The sequence below is a fragment of the Rhinoderma darwinii genome, assembly GCF_050947455.1.
Source record: "Rhinoderma darwinii isolate aRhiDar2 chromosome 1 unlocalized genomic scaffold, aRhiDar2.hap1 SUPER_1_unloc_20, whole genome shotgun sequence".
In the NCBI taxonomy this organism is placed as follows: domain Eukaryota; kingdom Metazoa; phylum Chordata; class Amphibia; order Anura; family Rhinodermatidae; genus Rhinoderma; species Rhinoderma darwinii.
In genome coordinates this window covers 158,775-181,454 of record NW_027461657.1, presented here as the reverse complement: position 1 = coordinate 181,454, position 22,680 = coordinate 158,775, and the positions used below count along the sequence as shown (strand labels likewise).

Below are 22,680 nucleotides of genomic sequence, written 5' to 3'. Positions count from 1 at the left end.
GTCCTCTCCTCTTATATCTCCTCCTGTAATGTCCTCTGATATCAGATAATAACAGTCTGGCCATGCTGGGAGTTGTAGTTCTCTCCTCTTATATACCCTCATGTAATGTCCTCTGATATCACATAACAGTCTGGACATGCTGGGAGTTGTAGTTCTCTCCTCTTATATCTCCCTGTAATATCCTCTGATATCACATAATAACAGTCTGGAAATGCTGGGAGTCGTAGTTCTCTCCTCTTATACCTCCTCCTGTAATGTCCTCTGATATCACATAATAACAGTCTGGACATGCTGGGAGTTGTAGTTCTCTCCTCATATCTCCTCCTGTAATGTCCTCTGATATCACATAATAACAGCCTGGACATGCTGGGAGTTGTAGTTCTCTCCTCTTATATCTCCTCCTGTAATGTCCTCTGATATCACATAATAACAGACTGGACATGCTGGGAGTTGTAGTTCTCTCCTCTTATACCTCCTCCTGTAATTTCATCTGATATCACATAATAACAGTCTGGACATGCTGGGAGTTGTAGTTCTCTCCTCTTATATCTCCTCCTGTAATGTCCTCTGATATCACATAATAACAGTCTGGACATGCTGGGAGTTGTAGTTCTCTCCCCTTTTACCTCCTCCTGTAATGTCCTCTGATATCACATAATAACAGTCTGGACATGCTGGGAGTTGTAGTTCTCTCCTCTTATATCTCCCCCTGTAATGTCCTCTGATATCACATAACAGTCTTGACATGCTGGGAGTTGTAGTTCTCTCCTCTTATACCCCCTACTGTAATGTCCTCTGATATCACATAATAACAGCCTGGACATGCTGGGAGTTGTAGTTCTTCTCTTATATCTCCTCCTGTAATGTCCTCTGATATCACATAATAACAGTCTGGACATGCTGGGAGTTGTAGTTCTTATCTTATATCTCCTCCTGTAATGTCCTCTGATATCACATAATAACAGTCTGGACATGCTGGGAGTTGTAGTTCTCTCATGTTTTACCTCTTCCTGTAATGTCCTCTAATATCACATAACAGTCTGGACATGCTGGGAGTTGTAGTACTCTCCTCTTATATATCCTCCTGTAATGTCCTCTGATATCAGATAATAACAGTCTGTCCATGCTGGGAGTTGTAGTTCTCTCCTCTTATATACCCTCCTGTAATGTCCTCTGATATCACATAACAGTCTGGACATGCTGGGAGTTGTAGTTCTCTCCTCTTATTATCTCCCAGTAATATCCTCTGATATCACATAATAAAAGTCTGGAAATGCTGGGAGTCGTAGTTCTCTCCTCTTATACCTCCTCCTGTAATGTCCTCTGATATCACATAATAACAGTCTGGACATACTGGGAGTTGTAGTTCTCTCCTCATATCTCCTCCTGTAATGTCCTCTGATATCACATAATAACAGTCTGGACATGCTGGGAGTTGTAGTTCTCTCCTCTTATATCTCCTCCTGTAATGTCCTCTGGTATCACATAATAACAGTCTGGACATGCTGGGAGTTGTAGTCCTCTCCTCTTATATCTCCTCCGGTAATGTCCTCTGATATCACATAATAACAGTCTGGACATGCTGGGAGTTGTAGTTCTCTCCTCTTATATCTCCTCCTGTAATGTCCTCTGATATCACATAATAACAGCCTGGACATGCTGGGAGTTGTAGTTCTATCCTCTTATATCTCCCTGTAATATCCTCTGATATCACATAATAACAGTCTGGACATGCTGGGAGTTGTAGTCCTCTCTCTTATATCTCCTCCTGTAATGTCCTCTGATATCACATAATAACAGTCTGGACATGCTGGGAGTTGTAGTCCTCTCCTCTTATATATCCTCCTCTAATGTCCTCTGATATCACATAATAACAGTCTGGACATGCTGGGAGTTGTAGTTCTCTCCTCTTATATCTCCTCCTGTAATGTCCTCTGATATCACATAATAACAGTCTGGACATGCTGGGAGTTGTAGTTCTCTCCCCTTTTACCTCCTCCTGTAATGTCCTCTGATATCACATAATAACAGTCTGGACATGCTGGGAGTTGTAGTTCTCTCCTCTTATATCTCCTCCGGTAATGTCCTCTGATATCACATAATAACAGTCTGGACATGCTGGGAGTTGTAGTTCTCTCATGTTTTACCTCCTCCTGTAATGTCCTCTAATATCACATAATAACAGTCTGGACATGCTGGGAGTTGTAGTTCTCTCCTCTTATATCTCCTCCTGTAATGTCCTCTGATATCAGATAATAACAGTCTGGCCATGCTGGGAGTTGTAGTTCTCTCCTCTTATATACCCTCCTGTAATGTCCTCTGATATCACATAACAGTCTGGACATGCTGGGAGTTGTAGTTCTCTCCTCTTATATCTCCCTGTAATATCCTCTGATATCACATAATAACAGTCTGGAAATGCTGGGAGTCGTAGTTCTCTCCTCTTATACCTCCTCCTGTAATGTCCTCTGATATCACATAATAACAGTCTGGACATGCTGGGAGTTGTAGTTCTCTCCTCATATCTCCTCCTGTAATGTCCTCTGATATCACATAATAACAGCCTGGACATGCTGGGAGTTGTAGTTCTCTCCTCTTATATCTCCTCCTGTAATGTCCTCTGATATCACATAATAACAGTCTGGACATGCTGGGAGTTGTAGTCCTCTCCTCTTATATCTCCTCCTGTAATGTCCTCTAATATCACATAATAACAGTCTGGACATGCTGGGAGTTGTAGTTCTCTCCTCTTATATCTCCTCCTGTAATGTCCTCTGATATCACATAATAACATCCTGGACATGTTGGGAGTTGTAGTCCTCTCTTATATCTCCTCCTGTAATGTCCTCTAATATCACATAACAGTCTGGACATGCTGGGAGTTGTAGTACTCTCCTCTTATATCTCCTCCTGTAATGTCCTCTGATATCAGATAATAACAGTCTGGCCATGCTGGGAGTTGTAGTACTCTCCTCTTATATCTCCTCCTGTAATGTCCTCTGATATCACATAATAACAGTCTGGTCATGCTGGGAGTTGTAGTTCTCTCCTCTTATATCTCCCTGTAATATCCTCTGATATCACATAATAACAGTCTGGAAATGCTGGGAGTTGTAGTTCTCTCCTCTTATACCTCCTCCTGTAATGTCCTCTGATATCACATAATAACAGTCTGGACATGCTGGGAGTTGTAGTTCTCTCCTCATATCTCCTCCTGTAATGTCCTCTGATATCACATGATAACAGTCTGGACATGCTGGGAGTTGTAGTTCTCTCCTCTTATATCTCCTCCTGTAATGTCCTCTTATATGACATAATAACAGTCTGGACATGCTGGGAGTTGTAGTTCTCTCCTCTTATATCTCCTCCCTGTAATGTCCTGATATCACATAATAACAGTCTGGACATGCTGGGGGTTGTAGTCCTCTCTTATACCTCCTCCTGTAATGTCCTCTGATATCACATAGTAACAGTCTGGCCATGCTGGGAGTTGTAGTTCTCTCCTCTTATATCTCCTCCTGTAATGTCCCCTGATATCACATAATAACAGTCTGGACATGCTGGGAGTTGTAGTTCTCTCCTCTTATACCTCCTCCTGTAATGTCCTCTGATATCACATAATAACAGCCTGGACATGCTGGGAGTTGTAGTTCTCTCCTCTTATATCTCCTCCTGTAATGTCCCCTGATATCACATAATAACAGTCTGGACATGCTGGGAGTTGTAGTTCTCTCCTCTTATACCTCCTCCTGTAATGTCCTCTGATATCACATAATAACAGTCTGGACATGCTGGGAGTTGTAGTTCTCTCCTCTTATACCTCCTCCTGTAATGTCCTCTGATATCACATAATAACAGTCTAGACATGCTGGGAGTTGTAGTCCTCTCCTCTTATATCTCCTCCTGTAATGTCCTCTGATATCACATAATAACAGCCTGGACATGCTGGGAGTTGTAGTTCTCTCCTCATATCTCCCCCTGTAATGTCCTCTGATATCACATAATAACAAACTGGACATGCTGGGAGTTGTAGTTCTCTCCTCTTATACCTCCTCCTGTAATTTCCTCTGATATCACATAATAACAATCTGGACATGCTGGGAGTTGTAGTTCTCTCCTCTTATATCTCCTCCTGTAATGTCCTCTGATATCACATAATAACAGTCTGGACATGCTGGGAGTTGTAGTTCTCTCCTCTTATATCTCCTCCGGTAATGTCCTCTGATATACCATAATAACAGTCTGGACATGCTGGGAGTTGTAGTTCTCATGTTTTACCTCCTCCTGTAATGTCCTCTAATATCACATAATAACAGTCTGGACATGCTGGGAGTTGTAGTTCTCTCCTCTTATATCTCCTCCTGTAATGTCCTCTGATATCAGATAATAACAGTCTGGCCATGCTGGGAGTTGTAGTTCTCTCCTCTTATATCTCCTCCTGTAACGTCCTCTGATATCACATAATAACAGTCTGGACATGCTGGGAGTTGTAGTTCTCTCCTCTTATGTCTCCTCCCTGTAATGTCCTCTGATATCACATAATAACAGCATGGACATGCTGGGAGTTGTAGTTCTCTCCTTTTATATCTTTTCCTGTAATGTCCTCTGATATCACATAATAACAGTTTGAACATGCTGGGAGTTGTAGTTCTCTCATATCTCCTCCTGTAATGTTCTCTGATATCACATAATAACAGCCTGGACATGCTGGGAGTTGTAGTTCTCTCCTCTTATATCTCCTGTTTTAATGTCCTTTGATATCTCATAATAACAAGCAACCTAGAGGCCCAAAAGCACCCATGCCATCAGGCCAAGCCAAGCCTCCTTGGCTCTGGGCCACGTCCCCCCACAAGTGCAGCACCACAGCAACAGACACCACCACACAGTAGCACAACAAGTGAACAGATGGAATAAAGCTCACCTTACCATGCGCCCCCAGTGGACAACTGAGAGTACAAGCAGGAGCAGAACATCTCCTCAGTGTCACAGCCATACTAACATGTCCCCTTGCCAGTACACACCCCATTGACAGTTCAGGGGGTTATTTAAATATCGGGCACCAAATATAACGGCACCGATATCTAAATAACGGAGTGTAGAAAAAAAAGTGAAGTGCCCCAGGGTTTGTGCAGCCCTCCCCATTACATGCTGCACTCAGCTGCACATGTATGGGGAGGTGAAAGGTTCTCTTTAAAGGGAACCTATCCCCATCATTTCACCTATTATACCAGCAATACCTGGTGGTAGTGGGTGAAAAATCATTTCTATATAACCTATAATTGTCTTCTTAGTCAGCTCTTTAGCTTTAGTATTGATTTTTAGTGTTCCCACACCATATGCTAATGAGCAATTAAGAGTCAAATCTTCATTCTTCAAGTCTTTCCGAGTTTACCCCACCTCCTTACTTTTGATTGACAGCTCCTCGCCTTCCCCCAGCACACACAATCCTGTGCTTGTGTATTGATGTCCTCTTGAGTGCGCACAAAGGGACACCGGATTATTACGATAGAAAGCGTGGAACATTTGCAGACCGTTATTTACAGTCGGAGTTTAGGAGAGGGGATAACGGCAATGAACTTTTGATAGCAGCGGCCAGTGAGAGATAAGTTCAATAGGTGAAATGCTGGTGACAGGTTCCCTTTAAGCACTGCAAGGGAACCACAGATCATTTGTATGTGCTGCAGGAGATTAACTGGGATGTTATGAAAACTGCTGATTACTGTAAAGTAAGTGATCCAGCGCTAGAATCAGGGTCTCTGCCAGTACTTTATGTTGCCCTCAGATAGGACAGCAATAACCTGGTGACAGTCTCTCTTTAATGGCTGTTAATGATCTGATGTGTTAAAAAAAATGTTTTGCTCTTATTCCATTTCCAATATTTCAAAGAAGAAAATAGTTTAGTCTCTATGTAAAATCTTGAACATCAGATTTTATTGTCAAATATTTTCCACATATAAAAGATTAAAATGGCTTCTCCTCTGTGTGACTTATCGCATGTATAACAAGAGATGATTTATCTACAAAACATTTCCCACATTCTGAACATGGATATGGTTTCTCTCCCGTGTGACTTCTCTTATGCATAACAAGATTTGAGCTGGATATAAAACATTTACCACATTCTGAACATGGAAATGGCTTCTCTCCTGTGTGAATTCTTTTATGTTTAACAAGATCTGATCTATTTGCAAAGCATTTCCCACATTCTGAACATGAATATGGCTTCTCCCCTGTGTGACTTCTGTCATGTCTAACAAGATCTGATTTATTTGTAAAACATTTCCCACATTCTGAACATGAATACGGCTTCTCCCCTGTGTGAATTCTCTCATGTGCAACAAGATTTGATTTATTTGTAAACCATTTCCCACATTCACAACATAAAAATGTCTTCTCCCCTGTGTGACTTTTCTCATGTTTAACAAGATCTGATTTATTTGTAAAGCATTTCCCACATTCTAAACATGAATATGGTTTCTCTCCTGTGTGACTTCTCTCATGTTTAACAAGATTTGATTTATTTGTAAAACTTTTCCCACATTCCAAACATGAATATGGCTTCTCCCCTGTGTGACTTTTCTCATGTGTAAGAAGATGTGACTTACGGGTAAAGCATTTTCCACATTCGAAACATGAATATGGTTTCTCTCCTGTGTGAATACTCTCATGTGCAACAAGATTTGATTTATTTGTAAAACTTTTCCCACATTCCAAACATGAATATGGCTTCTCCCCTGTGTGACTTTTCTCATGTGTAAGAAGAGATGACTTACGGGTAAAGCATTTTCCACATTCTAAACAAGAGTATGGCTTTTCTGCTTTGTGACTTCTTTCATGTTGATCAAGGAGTGATTTATAGGTAAAACATTTCCCACATTCTGAACAGGAGTATGGCTTCTCGCCTGTGTGAATTTTTGTGTGTGTAAAAGGACCTGAGCTTTTCATTAACGGTTTTCCAAATTGAAACCTCTGAATCCTGTTTGGATCCGTACTTGTGGTAACAATCTGTGTTTGGTCAGGAGAAGGTTCCTCATGATTAGGGGGATTATATGATAAATCTGTACTGTGAAGTCCAGGATGTACATTAAAGGGCATGGGGTTTTCTCCTGAAGACTGCTGCATGAGATCTTCCTCTTCTACTTTATAATTTAGCAATAGCATGAAGTTTCCCTCAGAGTTCTTACTGGGCTTTCCTGTAAAAGGATTAAAACATAAAAATGTTTTAACCGCAAAGTAGACAAAATTGAAATCATTTTTATTAGGCTGAAAACACACCAGCCGTGATTTTTTTATTTGAAATTGCATATAAAAAGAGAAACCATTAAAATTATACAAATTAACACCTCTACAGAATTCAATTGGTTTATCTCCTTCCAGAGTGAACCCTCCCTATCACATGGACCAGGTCGACATGGGGGTCTCTGTATCTCTTACAGCAAGAGTCTACTCTAACTGTAAATCTGAACATCCTTTTCGGTGAATAATACCGCACATGTATTATATAGAGTTGGGATATTCTATGAGACGGATTATGGGTTGTGTCTACTACCATTCTTGGAGGATCATTCCATTAGGGTATCGAAAGTTCTCCCAAGGCCCTTTGTCATTTACAGTGTGCTAGGGGCAGAATCTGGCATTTAAGACAGTCGTTTAGGTAACCAAAAGTACTTCTAAGGGTATGTGCACACGGCCTATTTACGGACTTAAATCGGGCGTTTTTGCCCCGAATTACGCCCGAAAATAGCGCCTCAATAGCGCTGACAAACATCTGCCCATTGAAAGCAATGGGCAGACGTTTGTCTGTTCACACGAGGCGTATATTTACGCGCCGCTGTCAAATGACGGCGCGTAAATAGACGCCCGCGTCAAAGAAGTGACCTGTCACTTCTTTGGCCGTAATTAGAGCCGTTATTCATTGACTCCAATGAATAGCAGCGCTAATTACGGCCGTAATTGACGCGGCGTTCAAGCGTCTGCACATGCCGGTACGGCTGAAATTACGGGGATGTTTTCAGGCTGAAACATCCCCGTAATTTCAGCCGTAACGGACGCCCTCGTGTGAACATACCCTTAAGATCTAGAAGTATCTGCCATGAAGAGGAGCAGGTCATCAGAGTAGAACCATTTTTTTTTAGAAAAACCTTCCCATCCAAAACCAGATATGCAAGAATCCTGCCTGATAAAAGAGCTAAGGAATAAATGATTAGATTAAGCAAAAAAGAGTAGAGAGTGGATCTGTTGGGGTGTGGGTATTCTTGCCGTCATAAACAGTCCTCACTCAGGATTTGGCAAACAATGCTTTATCAATGTATTTATTTGGAACAAATACAAAATAAATGTAACAACAAAAAGCAGGTAAATTGGGTTGAATTGCAGCTGCCTTCATATCGAGCAGCACCCCAATCCTCAGCTCATATGCTCTGAACCTGTCCCACCCTCCTTTGGGTGCACTTAAATACACAATATTCTATTTCCCAGAATTCTACAGTCTTAAAGGGACACACACACACATATTTGTGTTTATATTTTAAACACATATTATACATGTTCCACACTTCCTGTCACCTTTTAAAATGAACAGGAGCTTACAATCTCTATACACATAACCAAATCATACAAAAGAAAGCTCCATATACTTTGTGTGGCTGTAGCTCTGCCTCACCTGGCATTAATCAAGTGCTTCCTATTTAGTTTAGTCACATGCAGGTAATGCTGTGTGTTAGTGGGGAATGCTGAATCAGTTTATCTGTAGAAATAATACTGGACAGAGACAAAGGTTTGCTGGCCAGCAGGTGAAAGAGCAGAGAGATCCACATACACAGACAAGCTAATTCACTATTCACCCCGCAACATCATCCCTGGCTCGTTCTCCTCTGTAGACAAAAAAAAGACCTGGGCCCATTCACAGAGACACATGCTAATGCATTTTCATACAAAATCCTAATTCATTTAATAAAGCATAGGCCAAAGCCAAACAGAGTCAAAACCTTGAACAAACTCCCACTCAACGCGGTCAAAGGCTTTGACTGCATTGAATGAAATTAACGAACAATGCCCGTCCTTAATACGCAGAACTTTGCTAAAAATAACAGACGTTCTTCCACCAGGCATAAAGCCGGATTGATTCTCATGTATCAACAATCCAGACCAGGCGATTTGCCTAAATCTTAGACAATATTTTAGCATCAGAAATTGGTTGAGAAGATTCGACCAAGGACTTATGCCCCCCCCCTTTAGCAATAAGGTAATTATCACCTCGTATATTTATGGGGGGGGGCAACATCTCACTATTGAATGCATCAAAAAAATAATTGGTCGCCATCTTGAATGATATATAGAGGTCAATGGGAAGACCATCCGGTCCATCTGCTTTAGAACCAGGTAAATCATTGATTGCCTTGATGACTTTAGTCTGTCTGCGGATGATAGAACAGGAAATATAATAGTGTCAAAAAATGTATGAAGTTCAGAAAATGAGTAATCCCAATTATTAGTATAAAACCCCCTCACAAAACATATGTAGCGCATATCGTCAATATCAGTCTTAACCCCTTCCAGGCAATGGGTCGCAAAAACCTCATCAAATCCTATATAAATGACCAGGTTTCTTTATCTACTCCAGACTGCACCAGTGTTTCTCCCCACATCATACTGCACCCAAATAAGGCGTAGGTTTTCTCAATTCATTTGGAAATATTCTAGAAAGTTTATCTTACAGACAGCTGTCATTGCCGAAGGAGGGGGTAGGTTTTGGTTTGCCTGATGTTGTTACGTACTACCATGCAGCTCAGCTCCGCACACTAATAGAATTCCTTTCAAATAACTCCCCAAAACATGCTAGGTTGATCGCCACATGCACCTTTACACCCTCAGTCCTAGCTCTTGTCTGGGGTTCACCGCAACATACGGGTCACACAGGAATTAAGGACCCTTTTTTAAAAGAACTGTTACACAGTTAGTCCTTCACCCAAGCCCACTTAGAGCCAATACAATTTCCCTCACCGGCTGCTCCTGCAAACCTTATACCCTACCTCTTAGACAGTCAATATGACGACCCTCTAGGGTTATGGAATTCTATTACTCCATGCTTAATAGGTGACCTTCATGTAGCAGGTCATGTAGACTAGCAGACTCCTAAACACAAGACAATTTTCCCTTCCTTCTCGAAGCATAAATGGTAGTCTGAACAACACACACACAAAAAAGTTGTGGAAGATTCCTGCAAAATTATAAATTAAAATGAGATCTATCCTGGTATGAATCTCTTTTACGTATGCACAATCATCCGAAACATCTCCTATCCATGTTATATAAAAAACGTATTAGGTCAGAACTCTGCTAAACCTACCTTTCTGGAGGCATGGGAATTTTTTTTAAAAATGACCTTCTCTACCAAAGAAGTTCAACGGATTCCGTCCCATTCACATGTTTTTTTACATGGCGTTAAAGCCCAGGAAAATTCTTATAAAAGGTGTTGACTAGATGGCACCGAAGTCCAGATGTGGTATCTAAAATGTTCCCAGGTGCTCTGAATACTTGCTGGAGGTGTGGTCCATAGATGGTGGGAATGCCCCACCAATCTCTGCTTTTTGGACCTCCAAGACAACCTTAAATCAACCTAATCTGTTCTTCATCCATTATCCTTACCCCTTCATTGGTCTTGCTAAACTTACCCAGTCCAGACTGCCCCTTATCTAAGCATGGTCTCCCAGCACATGTAATAACGGCAGACAAACTGCTTATGCCGCTTCTTTGGCTTAAAGAGGCTCTGTCACCAGATTTTGCAACCCCTATCTGCTATTGCAGCAGATAGGCGCTGCAATGTAGATTACAGGAACGTTTTTATTTTTAAAAAACGAGCATTTTTGGCCAAGTTATGACCATTTTTGTATTTATGCAAATGAGGCTTGCAAAAGTCCAAGTGGGCGTGTTTAAAGTAAAAGTTCAAGTGGGCGTGTATTATGTGCGTACATCGGGGCGTTTTTACTACTTTTACTAGCTGGGCGTTCTGACGAGAAGTATCATCCACTTCTCTTCAGAACGCCCAGCTTCTGGCAGTGCAGACACAGCCGTGTTCTCGTTTTTTAAAAATAAAAACGTTACTGTAATCTACATTGCAGCGCCGATCTGCTGCAATAGCAGATAGGGATTGCAAAATCTGGTGACAGCCTCTTTAACAAAGAACTTCCTACATTACAAATGTGGAAAGAGAAAGTGAAACAAATATTCCGACAGGAGGAACTTTCCAGCTGGGAATCAAGGACTCACGAAAAATTCGTAGTTCAATGGTCTCAATGTATAGCTTGGGTATCGGCCACGCCTTCATGACTATATTCTGGAGCTTTGGGTCCTGGCTAACTCGGACGGTGATGTTCATAATAGGTGGTTATTGCTCACAGCCACTTTCTGCCATTACTGCTAAATATATCTGAAGATATTGTAAATGTAGGACAATGTGTAATAGCTCATACGGTCGCACCCTGTTGGTTTAAATTGTTTTGCATTATTCGGCTCTCTGCCTTTTTATCTATTGTACGATTTTGTGCTATTTCGACTGTACTGCATATTCTGGAACTACGGAAAGACATCTTTCAACTTCACAGTGGTTTTCGAACACTTATGTACAATCTTATCAATATCATCACAGACAACTGGAAGTTGCTTATTTTTGAAAAAAATAAATAAAAAAGGATTGTCGCCTGCTTATTTTCCTTTTATTCTAGCTGGATACTCCTTCCTGGAATATTGGCCATTTGCTGTTGGTCGATTGCCCCTGGTGGGCTGTAGGAATTAATTCCACGTGAATGTTTATTTCTTTACTTTATTTTCCTAAATGTACATTTATGTTGTCAATGAATGTATTTAGGGTGGTTCTTTATTGGGGTTTCTTTCTGTTCCTGACCATGCCATATGCCTAATGCCGTATGCTTTTTGTCATTTGTCTTTTCATCTAACTTCACATAACTTGGTTACCTTTCCCTTTTTCCTTCATTTCTATGTATATTCAGCTGTTTTAGTTTATTGATGGGTTGGGGGGTGCGGGGCGCTGGCTAGACCTTGTCCTGACACTTCTCCTCTTAGGGACTCACTGGTCCTATCCGGTGTATATTGTCTATTGGATTGTTTCTCCTTGATTAGATCAGGGAGTGGGTGATCGTTTCACCCGTCTTGTTTGTTTTTGTTGTCGTGTTATCCCTTCCTTGTTTGTCTGGTCTTTGCTGCTTTAGTACATAGTATTGGCTTGATTATCCTGAGCACCGTGGAGATGGCACAGTAGTAAGTATGTACCTTTAATGTTAGAGGGTTTAATGTCCCTGAAAAACGCTCATAGGTACTGTAGAACATGACAAAGAGCGGGTGCATATATTGTTCCTACAAGAAACTCATTTTCAGGTGGGCCGCACAGTTTACTAATCGCTATTATCCGGCTTGGTTCCACAGTGCCAACCCGGAATCCAAGTCCAAAGGGGCGAGTATTTGTATCGACAAATCGCTTTCTCATAAGACCATAGATGTCATGATTGACCCGGGTGGTCGGTTTGTCTTTCTTAAGTGGTCCGTTAGGAATAAGATTTTCACTTTGGCTAACTTCTACCTTCCCAATCAGGATCAGGCTCGCGTGTGCCGAGTATTTCTGAGGAAATTAGAGGAGTTTTCAGAGGCTGTTTTAATTGTGGGAGGTGACTTCAATTTGACATTTGATCCAGGCTTAATACATCCTCGGGCAGGTCTGCTGTTCCCAAGACACAACTGGCGGCCTTGAAGACTATGATGCACTCCATGCAGTTGATGTGTGGAGGATTCTTCATCCTCAGGTACAAGAATATACTTATTTCTCTCCATTAAACAATATGTACAGTCTCTTAGATGCCTTTCCCGTTAGCCACCACTTGCTTACCTGGCACCCTACTTCTGAGGTGGGTCCCATGTTTTGGTCAGATCATGCTCTGTTTTTTTTGTCCCTTACCTTCCCTGATTCGGTGCCTAATTTTCAGTCTTGGAAAATTAATGACAATCTCTTGCGGGACGCGGTGTGTATGTCAGCTCTTAAGGATACGCTTGGCACTTTCTTCGCTGTGCATGCTCATGAATACTTCGTTACCACTACAGTGGGAGGCATTGAAGTGCGTGGTTAGAGGTGTTCTAATTCAGCACGGGGCTCGATTGAAGAGAGAAAAAGGGGTAGCTATTGCACGGCTCCTTGCGCGGATACTGGAGTTGGAATCCAGTCATTTTTTTTTTTTTTAAATCTTCAATTTTTATTGAAAGATTTTTATACATTACAACCAAACAAAAATACACATAAGTAACAGACACAATACTGTTCGTATTAGAATGACACTCCATACAAGTAAAACACATCTCAAATTAGCCATTTAAGATCATAATTAAATATAGTATTTTGAACGAGTCCAAGAATTCCATCTCCTCACATTCCGACCATGAAGAACTAAATCAGAAACTAAATAAGTTTCATGATAACATTGGCTATTAACTCTTCTAATGACCTCCTGAATAGATGGGGAAATCTGAGCTTTCCAAGATTGTGCGATGGCCATTCTAGTGGCTATAAGAATATGGTGAATAAGTAATCTATCTAGCGGATCTATTTCCTCCAGATTAATATCTAAAATTGCTATAGCAGGGGATATCAACACGGGAACCTGTACGAATTCTGAAAAAGTGCAAATACTCGAATCCAAAGGCCAGACACTGATGGACACGACCAACACATATGTAAAGGGGATCCTATCTGTCCACAACCTCTCCAACAAAGTTTAGAAGAACCCGTGATGATATGCGCTAGTCCAGAAGGTGTTAAATACCATCGCAGGTGAATTTTCCGCATTAATTCAGTATGGTTTACACATTTAGAGTGTTTTGCGGCCCAATTTGAAGCTTTAATCCAGGTATCTTCAGGAAAAACTGAACCCAGTTTCCTCTCCCATTTTAACATGTAACTTGTTTTACCCTTATTATCCAGAGCAAGGATCAAATCATAAAACTGTGGTAAACCCTTTGAATATCCCTGCCCTTTATTTAAGAATTTGTGGAATGAAGTGAGATTAGTAGGTGATTGGGGAAGTTTCATGGATTGGATACAATGTCTGATTTGCAGATATTGGTAGAAAAAGTTATGGGAGAGTTGATAAAACCTTCTGTAAGTCTTCAAACGTCTGAAAAGTGTCATAAAAATCAGAAATAACCTTCATACCCTGGCAACCCAAGGAGACATGGAAATATGAGGAATAAAGAACAGAAAGCGGAATACAATCTTTCGACACATGAACCCACTTATTTTTGCAAACATATCGTACCCGCACCTGTAAAGAATCGGTCATAGAAGTCAAAGTAAATTTTGGTACCTTAGCTCCTAATAAAGTCGCTATAAGAGTAGATTTAAATGAAACGTTAGGGTGACTATTCTCTTCTAAGACAGCCCACAGAAAGGGGGTCGTATCATTCCAAAAGGGATATAGTTGGTCTGCAATAGCCGCTACGTTATAGGCTACAACATTTGGTACACCCATCCCTCCATTTTTTATTTTGCGATAAAGGAGATTCTTAGCTACTCTAGCTCTCTTCTTATGCCAAATAAAATTAAGAAATAAGGATTGGAGTGGTGCTGTAATAAAACCTGGAAGGATATATGGAATAGTTCTGCATAGATATAAAAATTTGGGGAGCAAAAACATCTTAACTAATTGAATTCTAGCGAACCATGAAAGATGAAGATTTTCAAATTGTATACAATCCTGTTTAAGAGCCCCAATAAGAGAAGAAAAATTAGTAGGGATTACCTGAGTCCTGAGTCCTCTGCAGGTATAGTCCACTCATTGTAGTCGATATTTCTTCCCTTCTTGTTTCAGTGCTTGTCTCTTTACTCACATCAGTGCATCATTGGCACTGGAGCGACTTGTGATTACAGCATTATTCATATCAGCTCTCTGGTGCTCTGATGCAGTTCGTGCACATAGACATACAGTGCTTTTTTATCCTTCCTTAAGGGTTTATGCTTTTCTGCATGAGGACTTGATACCATTACATTTACCATATTTACCTTCTTTATCCATTATTATACACCTGGCATATATTTTATGTTATTTTAATTGTCTATAGTATATACTTGGGAGGGGGGTTTAATTTTTGTATCTTTATTTAATCTTGTATTTATGTGTATTAAATTATTTGTTTTGATTAAATAAAATTATTTTGATTAAATATTATTATATCAAGATTTCTTCTTTGGTTTAATTAAATAATTACCTGAGAAGGGTTGGGAGTGAGCGTAATCCCCAGATATTTCAGACCCGATTCCGCCCAAGTAAATTTAAATTTAGAGATAGACGCTCTCATTTGTGGGGAAATATGAATAGGCATCATGGAGGATTTAGCAACATTCAATTTATAAAAGGAGACTGCTGAATTGGATTTTATAACTTTAAGAATTGCGGGAATCGTTGTTAGAGGCGATTTACAAAATAACAGGACGTCATCCGCATACAACCCGATTTTGTGCTCAATAGGGCCGACCTGAAGGCCCTGGATATCAAGGGAACTACGTATAAGTTCAGCAAATGGTTCCATGCATAGGGTAAAAATTAAGGGGGACAACGGACACCCTTGACGAGTGCCATTACTGATTTGAATATGTTTTGAAAAGAAAACAGACGTAAAGATCTGGGCCGATGGGGAGGTATATAAAGAAAGGATTGCATCCTTAATAAAGGCTTGAAAACCCAATTTGTCCAGGAGCGCTTCTAGAAAATGCCAATTAACCCTGTCAAAGGCTTTTTCCGCATCCAATGAAATCAGCACCGCAGGGACCCTCAGGGAATGCGCAATTTGAATTAGATCAAGACTCCTCCTAGTTCCGTCTCTGGCCTGACGGCCTGTAATAAAGCCCACTTGGTCTGAAGCAATCAGAGAAGTTAGGCACCCGTTAAGTCTCGAAGCCAGTAATTTAGCAAAGAGTTTTAGATCATTATTTAACAGTGAAATCGGCCTAAAATTAGCCGGAGAATCAGGGGGTTTACCAGGTTTAGGGATAGTAACAATTATGGCTTTCAACATTTCCGCGGGAGGAGAGCCATTACGTGCATATTATTTACCAAACCCATAAAGTACGGGGACAGAACATTAATAAAAGTTTTATAATACTCATTGGGAAGACCATCTGGGCCTGGGATCTTATTTTGTTTCGAGTACCTAATAAGTTTCCTGACTTCCTGCTCTGAAATAGGGTCGTTTAGGCAGTTCAATTGCTGATCAGATAGTTTTGGTAAGTTCAGGGCTGACAAAAATTCCCGAGCCTTTTCTAAAGTTACTTGTGGAAGAGAAGGATCTTCCTTCAAATTATATAAATCACTATAGTAGTCTGGTTTGAATCCAGTCATAAGCGCGCGCCTTCACAGGTTTTTTCTGAGCTTACTACAATGCGACAATTCTTGCGTTCTCTGCTAGACCAATCGCATGCTAGATTTCGGGATCGGATACGCAAACACTCGTACGAATTTGCAGATAAATGTGGCAGGTCCTTGGCAAGGATTTTACATCCCCGTACACAAGCATCGTATGTTCCTAAAATTACGTCTCCCACTGGCGGTGAGATTTATGACCCGGTCGTTATCACTGAATGTTACAGACATTATTACTCTACCTTGTATAATAAGGTCTCTTTCATAATATGCAAGCTGATGTGCTGCGTGAAAAAATGGATTATTATGTACAGGACACTGCCTTGCCGTCTTTGGGGGCTGGGGACGCCTTGGGACTTGAGGAACATTTTTTGGATTCGGAAGTGTTGCGGGCAATTGGGGACTCTCCTCTGGGCAAAAGTCCAGGACTTGATGGGTTTAACAATAGATTTTAGAAGACATTTAAGGATCAACTCGCTCCTTTTTTGACAAAAGTCTTTAACTTCATGTCTTCCTCTTGTCCCTTTGTGCCTCAGTCTCTCGAGGCTCATATTACCCTTCTGCCAAAACTGGGTAGGGACCCAACGACATGTGCAAATTTTAGGCCCATTTCATTGATTAATGTAGATGTGAAAATCTTTGCGCAATTGATTGCCTCTCGCCTCTCTCCGATATTGCCTGACTTGGTCACGAATGATCAGGTGGGGTTTATGCGTGGTAGAGAAGCCCGGGATAATACCAACAAGACCCTTCTTTTAACATCATATTGCAAGACACGCAAGATATCGATGTGTTTACTTTCTGTTGATGCCGAAAAGGCTTTTGATAGGGTACACTGGGTGTTTCTCCGCAGTGTCTTGACTCCGGTCGGACTTGGCTCTACAATGGTAGATAGGATTATGGCGCAATACCACAGGCCTTCAGCTCGGGTACGAGTGAATGGTCTTTTGTCTGACTCCTTGCCTATTACAAATGGGACGAGACAGGGGTGTCCACTTTCGCCTCTGTTATAGGTTTTGGTCATGGAACACCTGGATGTGGCAATGCGGAACCCTAGCATTAATAGCATTTGTGTTGATGCTCAGCATCACAAGTTAGTACTGTATGCCGATGATCTTCTCGTGTACCTTACAAATCCCATGATTTCTTTGCCGCCTTTGACTGGGGAGTTTGAGCGATTTGGTCACTTGAGTCATTTTAAGGTCAATTATTCTAAATCGGAGGAGTTGAATGTATCTCTGGACACTCATCTCGCTAGGGTTTTTCTGTTGAAGTGGCAATCTGCATCTTTAAAATACTTGGGGATATATATCCCCACACATTTGTCTGACCTGTTTACCATGAACTACACACCTATCCTACAGCGTACATTGCGAGAGTTGGAGGCGTATGGGGGTAGACGCATGTCGTGGTTCGGGCGTATTAACGCTGTTAAAATGGATACATTGCCAAAATTTCTGTATATGTTTCAGACTGTCCCTATTGTGGTTCCTGCGGCCTTCTTCAAGACCTTGCATAGGGCCATAACCAAATTTGTGTGGGGCTCTTCTAAGCCTCGGATTCGATTTTCTGTCCTCAGTAGGCCCAAAGTCGAGGGGGGAGCGGGTTTACTGTACTGTAAACGTTACCATCAAGCTGCAATCCTCATGAGATTGGTGGAATGGTACCGCTCGGCTGCGGATAGGCAATGGGTGCGAATTGAGAAAGGTATGTCCTCTCTTGCATTGTCCTCTCTGCCTTGGTTGATTGGTCCCCAGCGACCAACATCTTCTCTGCCTTTCCTCACACGTCTGTTTCTTGTAGTCTGGGAGCGGATCATTGGTACCCTGGACCTTGCTCACCATCCGGGTCCTCTGACCCCTCTTTTTGATAACCCTTCCTTCCCTCTAGCGGTGGGTGTGGACACATTCCTATGTTGGGGGAGACAGGACGGCGGATACTTAGCTCAGACCCTTACGCCCGATGGTGCTATTTTGTCACTTGCTGCTGTCTCTGAGGCTTGCCCGGGGAGACAATCAATATGGTGGTCTTATTTCCGGCTGCCGTTGTATCGCTCCTCCATTAGTGATTGTTTTGCGGTGCTTCAGGAGAAGACTCCTTTAGAACTTTCTGTCCTTGACTTCTGCTCCTTCTCACATGCTGTCCTATCTGCATGGGATTCTTCACCCTAGCTATTCTTCTTCTCAGTTGGTGTTCACTACAGCCTGAGATGAGGAAATGGGGGTTTGACACTCTGAAGAAGATTGGGGGACTTCCTTTTTCTTGGCTCACAAATTGCCGATTTCTTGTTTTGCTCAGGAGAAAAATTATAAAATCTTTACCAGATGGTACCGTTGTCCTTCCTTTCTGCATAGGATATTTCCTGATGTGCCTGCTGATTGTTGGAGGTGTGGGGAGGCTCCTGGAACCATGTTGCACATTTAGAGGGATTGCCCCAAGCTCCGTCCCTTTTGGGAAACATTTTTTGACCTCGGAAACAAGCTTTTTGACATTGAAGTTCCTACATCTCCTTCTATCGGCTTGCTTTCCATAGTTCCTGGATCACTCCCACACCTCAAAAAGCGTATCTTTCGGCATTTCCTGGCTGCAGCTCGAACTATCCTACTACGTCACTGGAAGTCCATTCATGTTCCTTCTTTGCATGAATGGGTAACTGAAATGAACGGGATTATGAGGACGGAGGAGTTGATGTCTGCTGATCAGGGTAAATCTGAAATCTTTGTTCAAAATTGGTCAGTCTGGTCGGTATGTCGGGGTGGTGCTGATTTGCCTCTCTGGTTGGATGGCCTCTTTTGAACGTTGCTATCGCCAATTCTGTGTGCTTCTGTTTGTGCTTCCTTCTGTTGTCTTGTGTTTGTGTCACTTTGTGTTGAAATGAACACTTAAGAATTGTCATTCTTACTTGTTTTTTGGGACTGGTTTCCCTACATATTGCACTACCTTCGAATATGGATATTGTGCTGTTATTTGCCATTGGATGTTATTATTTCCTCTTTTCTTAGTTTTTTGGATGTTTGGGAGAATACCTCCTACCTTTTATGTACCTGTAAATTTGTGCAGCTTGAATTTATTGCACTGCGTGCAAAGTTTTGAATAATCGTACGATGTCTTATATGCTGTTTTATATTCTAATAAAAAATTGCCAAGAAAAAAAATAAAAAAAAATAAGGATTTGATAAAAAAAAAAAGGGGTAGAAATACAATAGCAATTATGTTGGTCACAAAAAAAGGGAACCGCATAAATACACAAATCTGCCCTCAGTGTCAATCATTTTACTAGTGATAATAAAATAAATTTTATTGTGTATATACACACTACCGTTCAAAAGTTTGGGGTCACCCAGACAATTTTGTGTTTTCCATGAAAACTCACACTTATATTTATCAAATGAGTTGCAAAACGACTAGAAAATATAGTCAAGACATTGACAAGGTTAGAAACAATGATTTTTATTTGAAATAATAATTTTCTCCTTCAGACTTTGCTTTGGTCGCTCCATTTGCAGCAATTCCAGCATTGCAGACCTTTGGCATTCGAGCTGTTAATTTGCTGAGGTAATCGTGAGAAATTTCCCCCCATGCTTCCAGAAGCCCCTCCCACAAGTTGGATTGGCTTGATGGGCACTTCTTGCGTACCATACGGTCAAGCTCCTCCCACAACAGCTCTATGGGGTTGAGATCTGGTGACGGCGCTGGCCACTCCATTACAGATAGAATACCGGCTGCCGGCTTCTTCCCTAAATAGTTCTTGCATCATTTGGAGGTGCTTTGGGTCATTGTCCTGTTGTAGGATGAAATTGACTCCAATCAAGCGCTGTCCACAGGGTATGGCATGGCGTTGCAGAGTGATAGCTTTCCTTATTCACAATCCCTTTTACCTTGTACAAATCTCCCACTTTACCCCAGACCATCACATGACCTCCACCATGCTTGACAGATGGCGTCAGGCGCTCCTCCAGCATCTTTTCAGTTGTTCTGCGTCTCACAAATGTTCTTCTGTGTGATTCAAACACCTCAAACTTCCATTCGTCTGTCCATAACACTTTTTTCCAATCTTCCTCTGTCCAATGTCTGAGCTTTTGCCCATATTAATCTTTTCCTTTTATTAGCCAGTCTCAGATATGGCTGTTTCTTTGCCTCTCTGCCCTGAAGGCCAGCATCCCGGAGTCGCCTCTTCACTATTGACATTGACACTGGCGTTTTGCGGGTACTATTTAATGAAGCTGCCAGTTGAGGACCTGTGAGGCGTCTATTTCTCACACTAGAGACTCTAATGTACTTGTCTTGTTGCTCAGTTGTGCAGCGGGGCCTCCCACTTCTCTTTCTACTCTGGTTAGAGCCTGTGTGTGCTGTCCTCTGAAGGGAGTAGTACACACCGTTGTAGGAAATCTTCAGTTTCTTGGCAATTTCTCGCATGGAATAGCCTTCATTTCTAAGAACAAGAATAGACTGTCGAGTTTCACATGAAAGCTCTCTTTTTCTAGCCATTTTGAGAGTTTAATCGAACCCACAAATGTAATGCTCCAGATTCTCAACTAGCTCAAAGGAAGGTCAGTTTTATAGCTCCTCTAAACAGCAGTACGGTTTACAGCGGTGCGTACATAATTGCACAGGAGTTTTCTAGTGTTTTCTAATCATCCATTAGCCTTCTAACACAGTTAGCAAACACAATGTACCATTAGAACACTGGAGCGATGGTTGCTGGAAATGGGCCTCTGTACACCTATGTAGATATTGCATTAAAAACCAGACGTTTGCAGCTAGAATAGTCATTTACCACATTAACAATGTATAGAGTGGATTTCTGATTAATTTAATGTTATCTTCATTGAAAAAAACTGGGCTTTTCTTTCAAAAATAAGGAAATTTCTAAGTGACCCTAAACTTTTGACCGGTAGTGTAGATTGAGACCCCCCTAGGGTGAGAGGAAAAATATAAGTGAAACTTTCAAGGACACAAAGTTATTTTCAAACAATCCACGGTCGTGCAGTTGGTACGGAGGGAAAACTTGACTCTTTGATTCTCCAGTAAAACTGGTTGATTGGCTGGATAAGAATTTTTTTAAATCATAGAAAATGTTGGGCCTATTTGCTTATTTATGCGTTTTATATTTTTTTTTAAGTTTTCTTTTTAATGTTCGGGGTAATGGTTAAGAGGGTGGGAGAACATTTCTGATGTATTCCTCTACACTCCATGCTGCTTCCAGTAAGTGTTCTCTCTCACCCAGTGCTGGGAGTCACAGGTACACTGCTCATCACTGCTGTATAATGTCCTCCATGCTGCTTCCAGTAAGTGTTCTCTCTCACCCAGTGCTGGGAGTCACAGGTACACTGTTCACCACTGCTGTATAATGTCCTCCACGCTGCTTCCAGTAAGTGTTCTCTCTCACCCCAGTGCTGGGTGTCACAGCTACACTGCTCATCACTGCTGTATAATGTCCTCCATTAAGTATTCTCCTTCCAGTAAGTATTCTCTCTAACCCTAGTGCTGGAAAACACAGCTACACACTGCTCATCACTGCTGTATAATGTCCTCCACGCTGCTTCCAGTTAGTGTTCTCTCTCACCCCAGTGCTGGGTGTCACAGCTACACTGCTCATCACTGCTGTATAATGTCCTCCATTAAGTATTCTCCTTCCAGTAAGTATTCTCTCTAACCCTAGTGCTGGAAAACACAGCTACACACTGCTCATCACTGCTGTATAATGTCCTCCATGCTGCTTCCAGTAAGTGTTCTCTCTCACCCCAGTGCTGGGAGTCACAGGTACACTGCTCATCACTGCTGTATAATGTCCTCCATGCTTCTTCCAGTAAGTGTTCTCTCTCACCCCAGTGCTGGAAGTCACAGCTACACTGCTCCTCACTGCTGTATAACGTCCTCCATTAAGTATTCTCCTTCCAGTAAGTATTCTCTCTAACCCCAGTGCTGGAACACACAGCTACACACTGCTCATCACTGCTGTATAATGTCCTCCATGCTGCTTCCAGTAAGTGTTCTCTCTCACCCCAGTGCTGGGAGTCACAGCAACACTGCTCAGCACTGCTGTATAATATCCTCCATGTTGCTTCCAGTAAGTGTTCTCTCTCCCCCAGTGCTGGGAGTCACTGCTACACTGCTGTATAATGTCCTCCATGCTGCTTCCAGTAAGTGCTCTCTCTCACCCCAGTGCTGGGAGTCACAGGTACACTGCTCATCACTGCTGTATAATGTCCTCCATGCTGCTTCCAGTAAGTGTTCTCTCACCCCATTGCTGGAAGTCACA

At 41.7% G+C, this 22,680-nt stretch overlaps 1 protein-coding gene across 2 annotated transcripts in view; it reads right to left on the bottom strand.

Annotated features, from left to right (window-relative positions):
* Positions 1-5,909: 5,909 nt before the first annotated feature.
* Positions 5,910-22,680, bottom strand: part of LOC142670911 (uncharacterized) — a 34,180-nt gene continuing 17,409 nt past the window's right edge. For both annotated transcript variants that reach the window (XM_075847126.1, XM_075847125.1), the window contains one exon: positions 5,910-7,193. In XM_075847126.1, the coding sequence (XP_075703241.1) occupies positions 5,962-7,193 (1,232 nt within the window). In that variant the 3' untranslated portion in view covers positions 5,910-5,961. The remainder of the gene's footprint in view (positions 7,194-22,680) is intronic.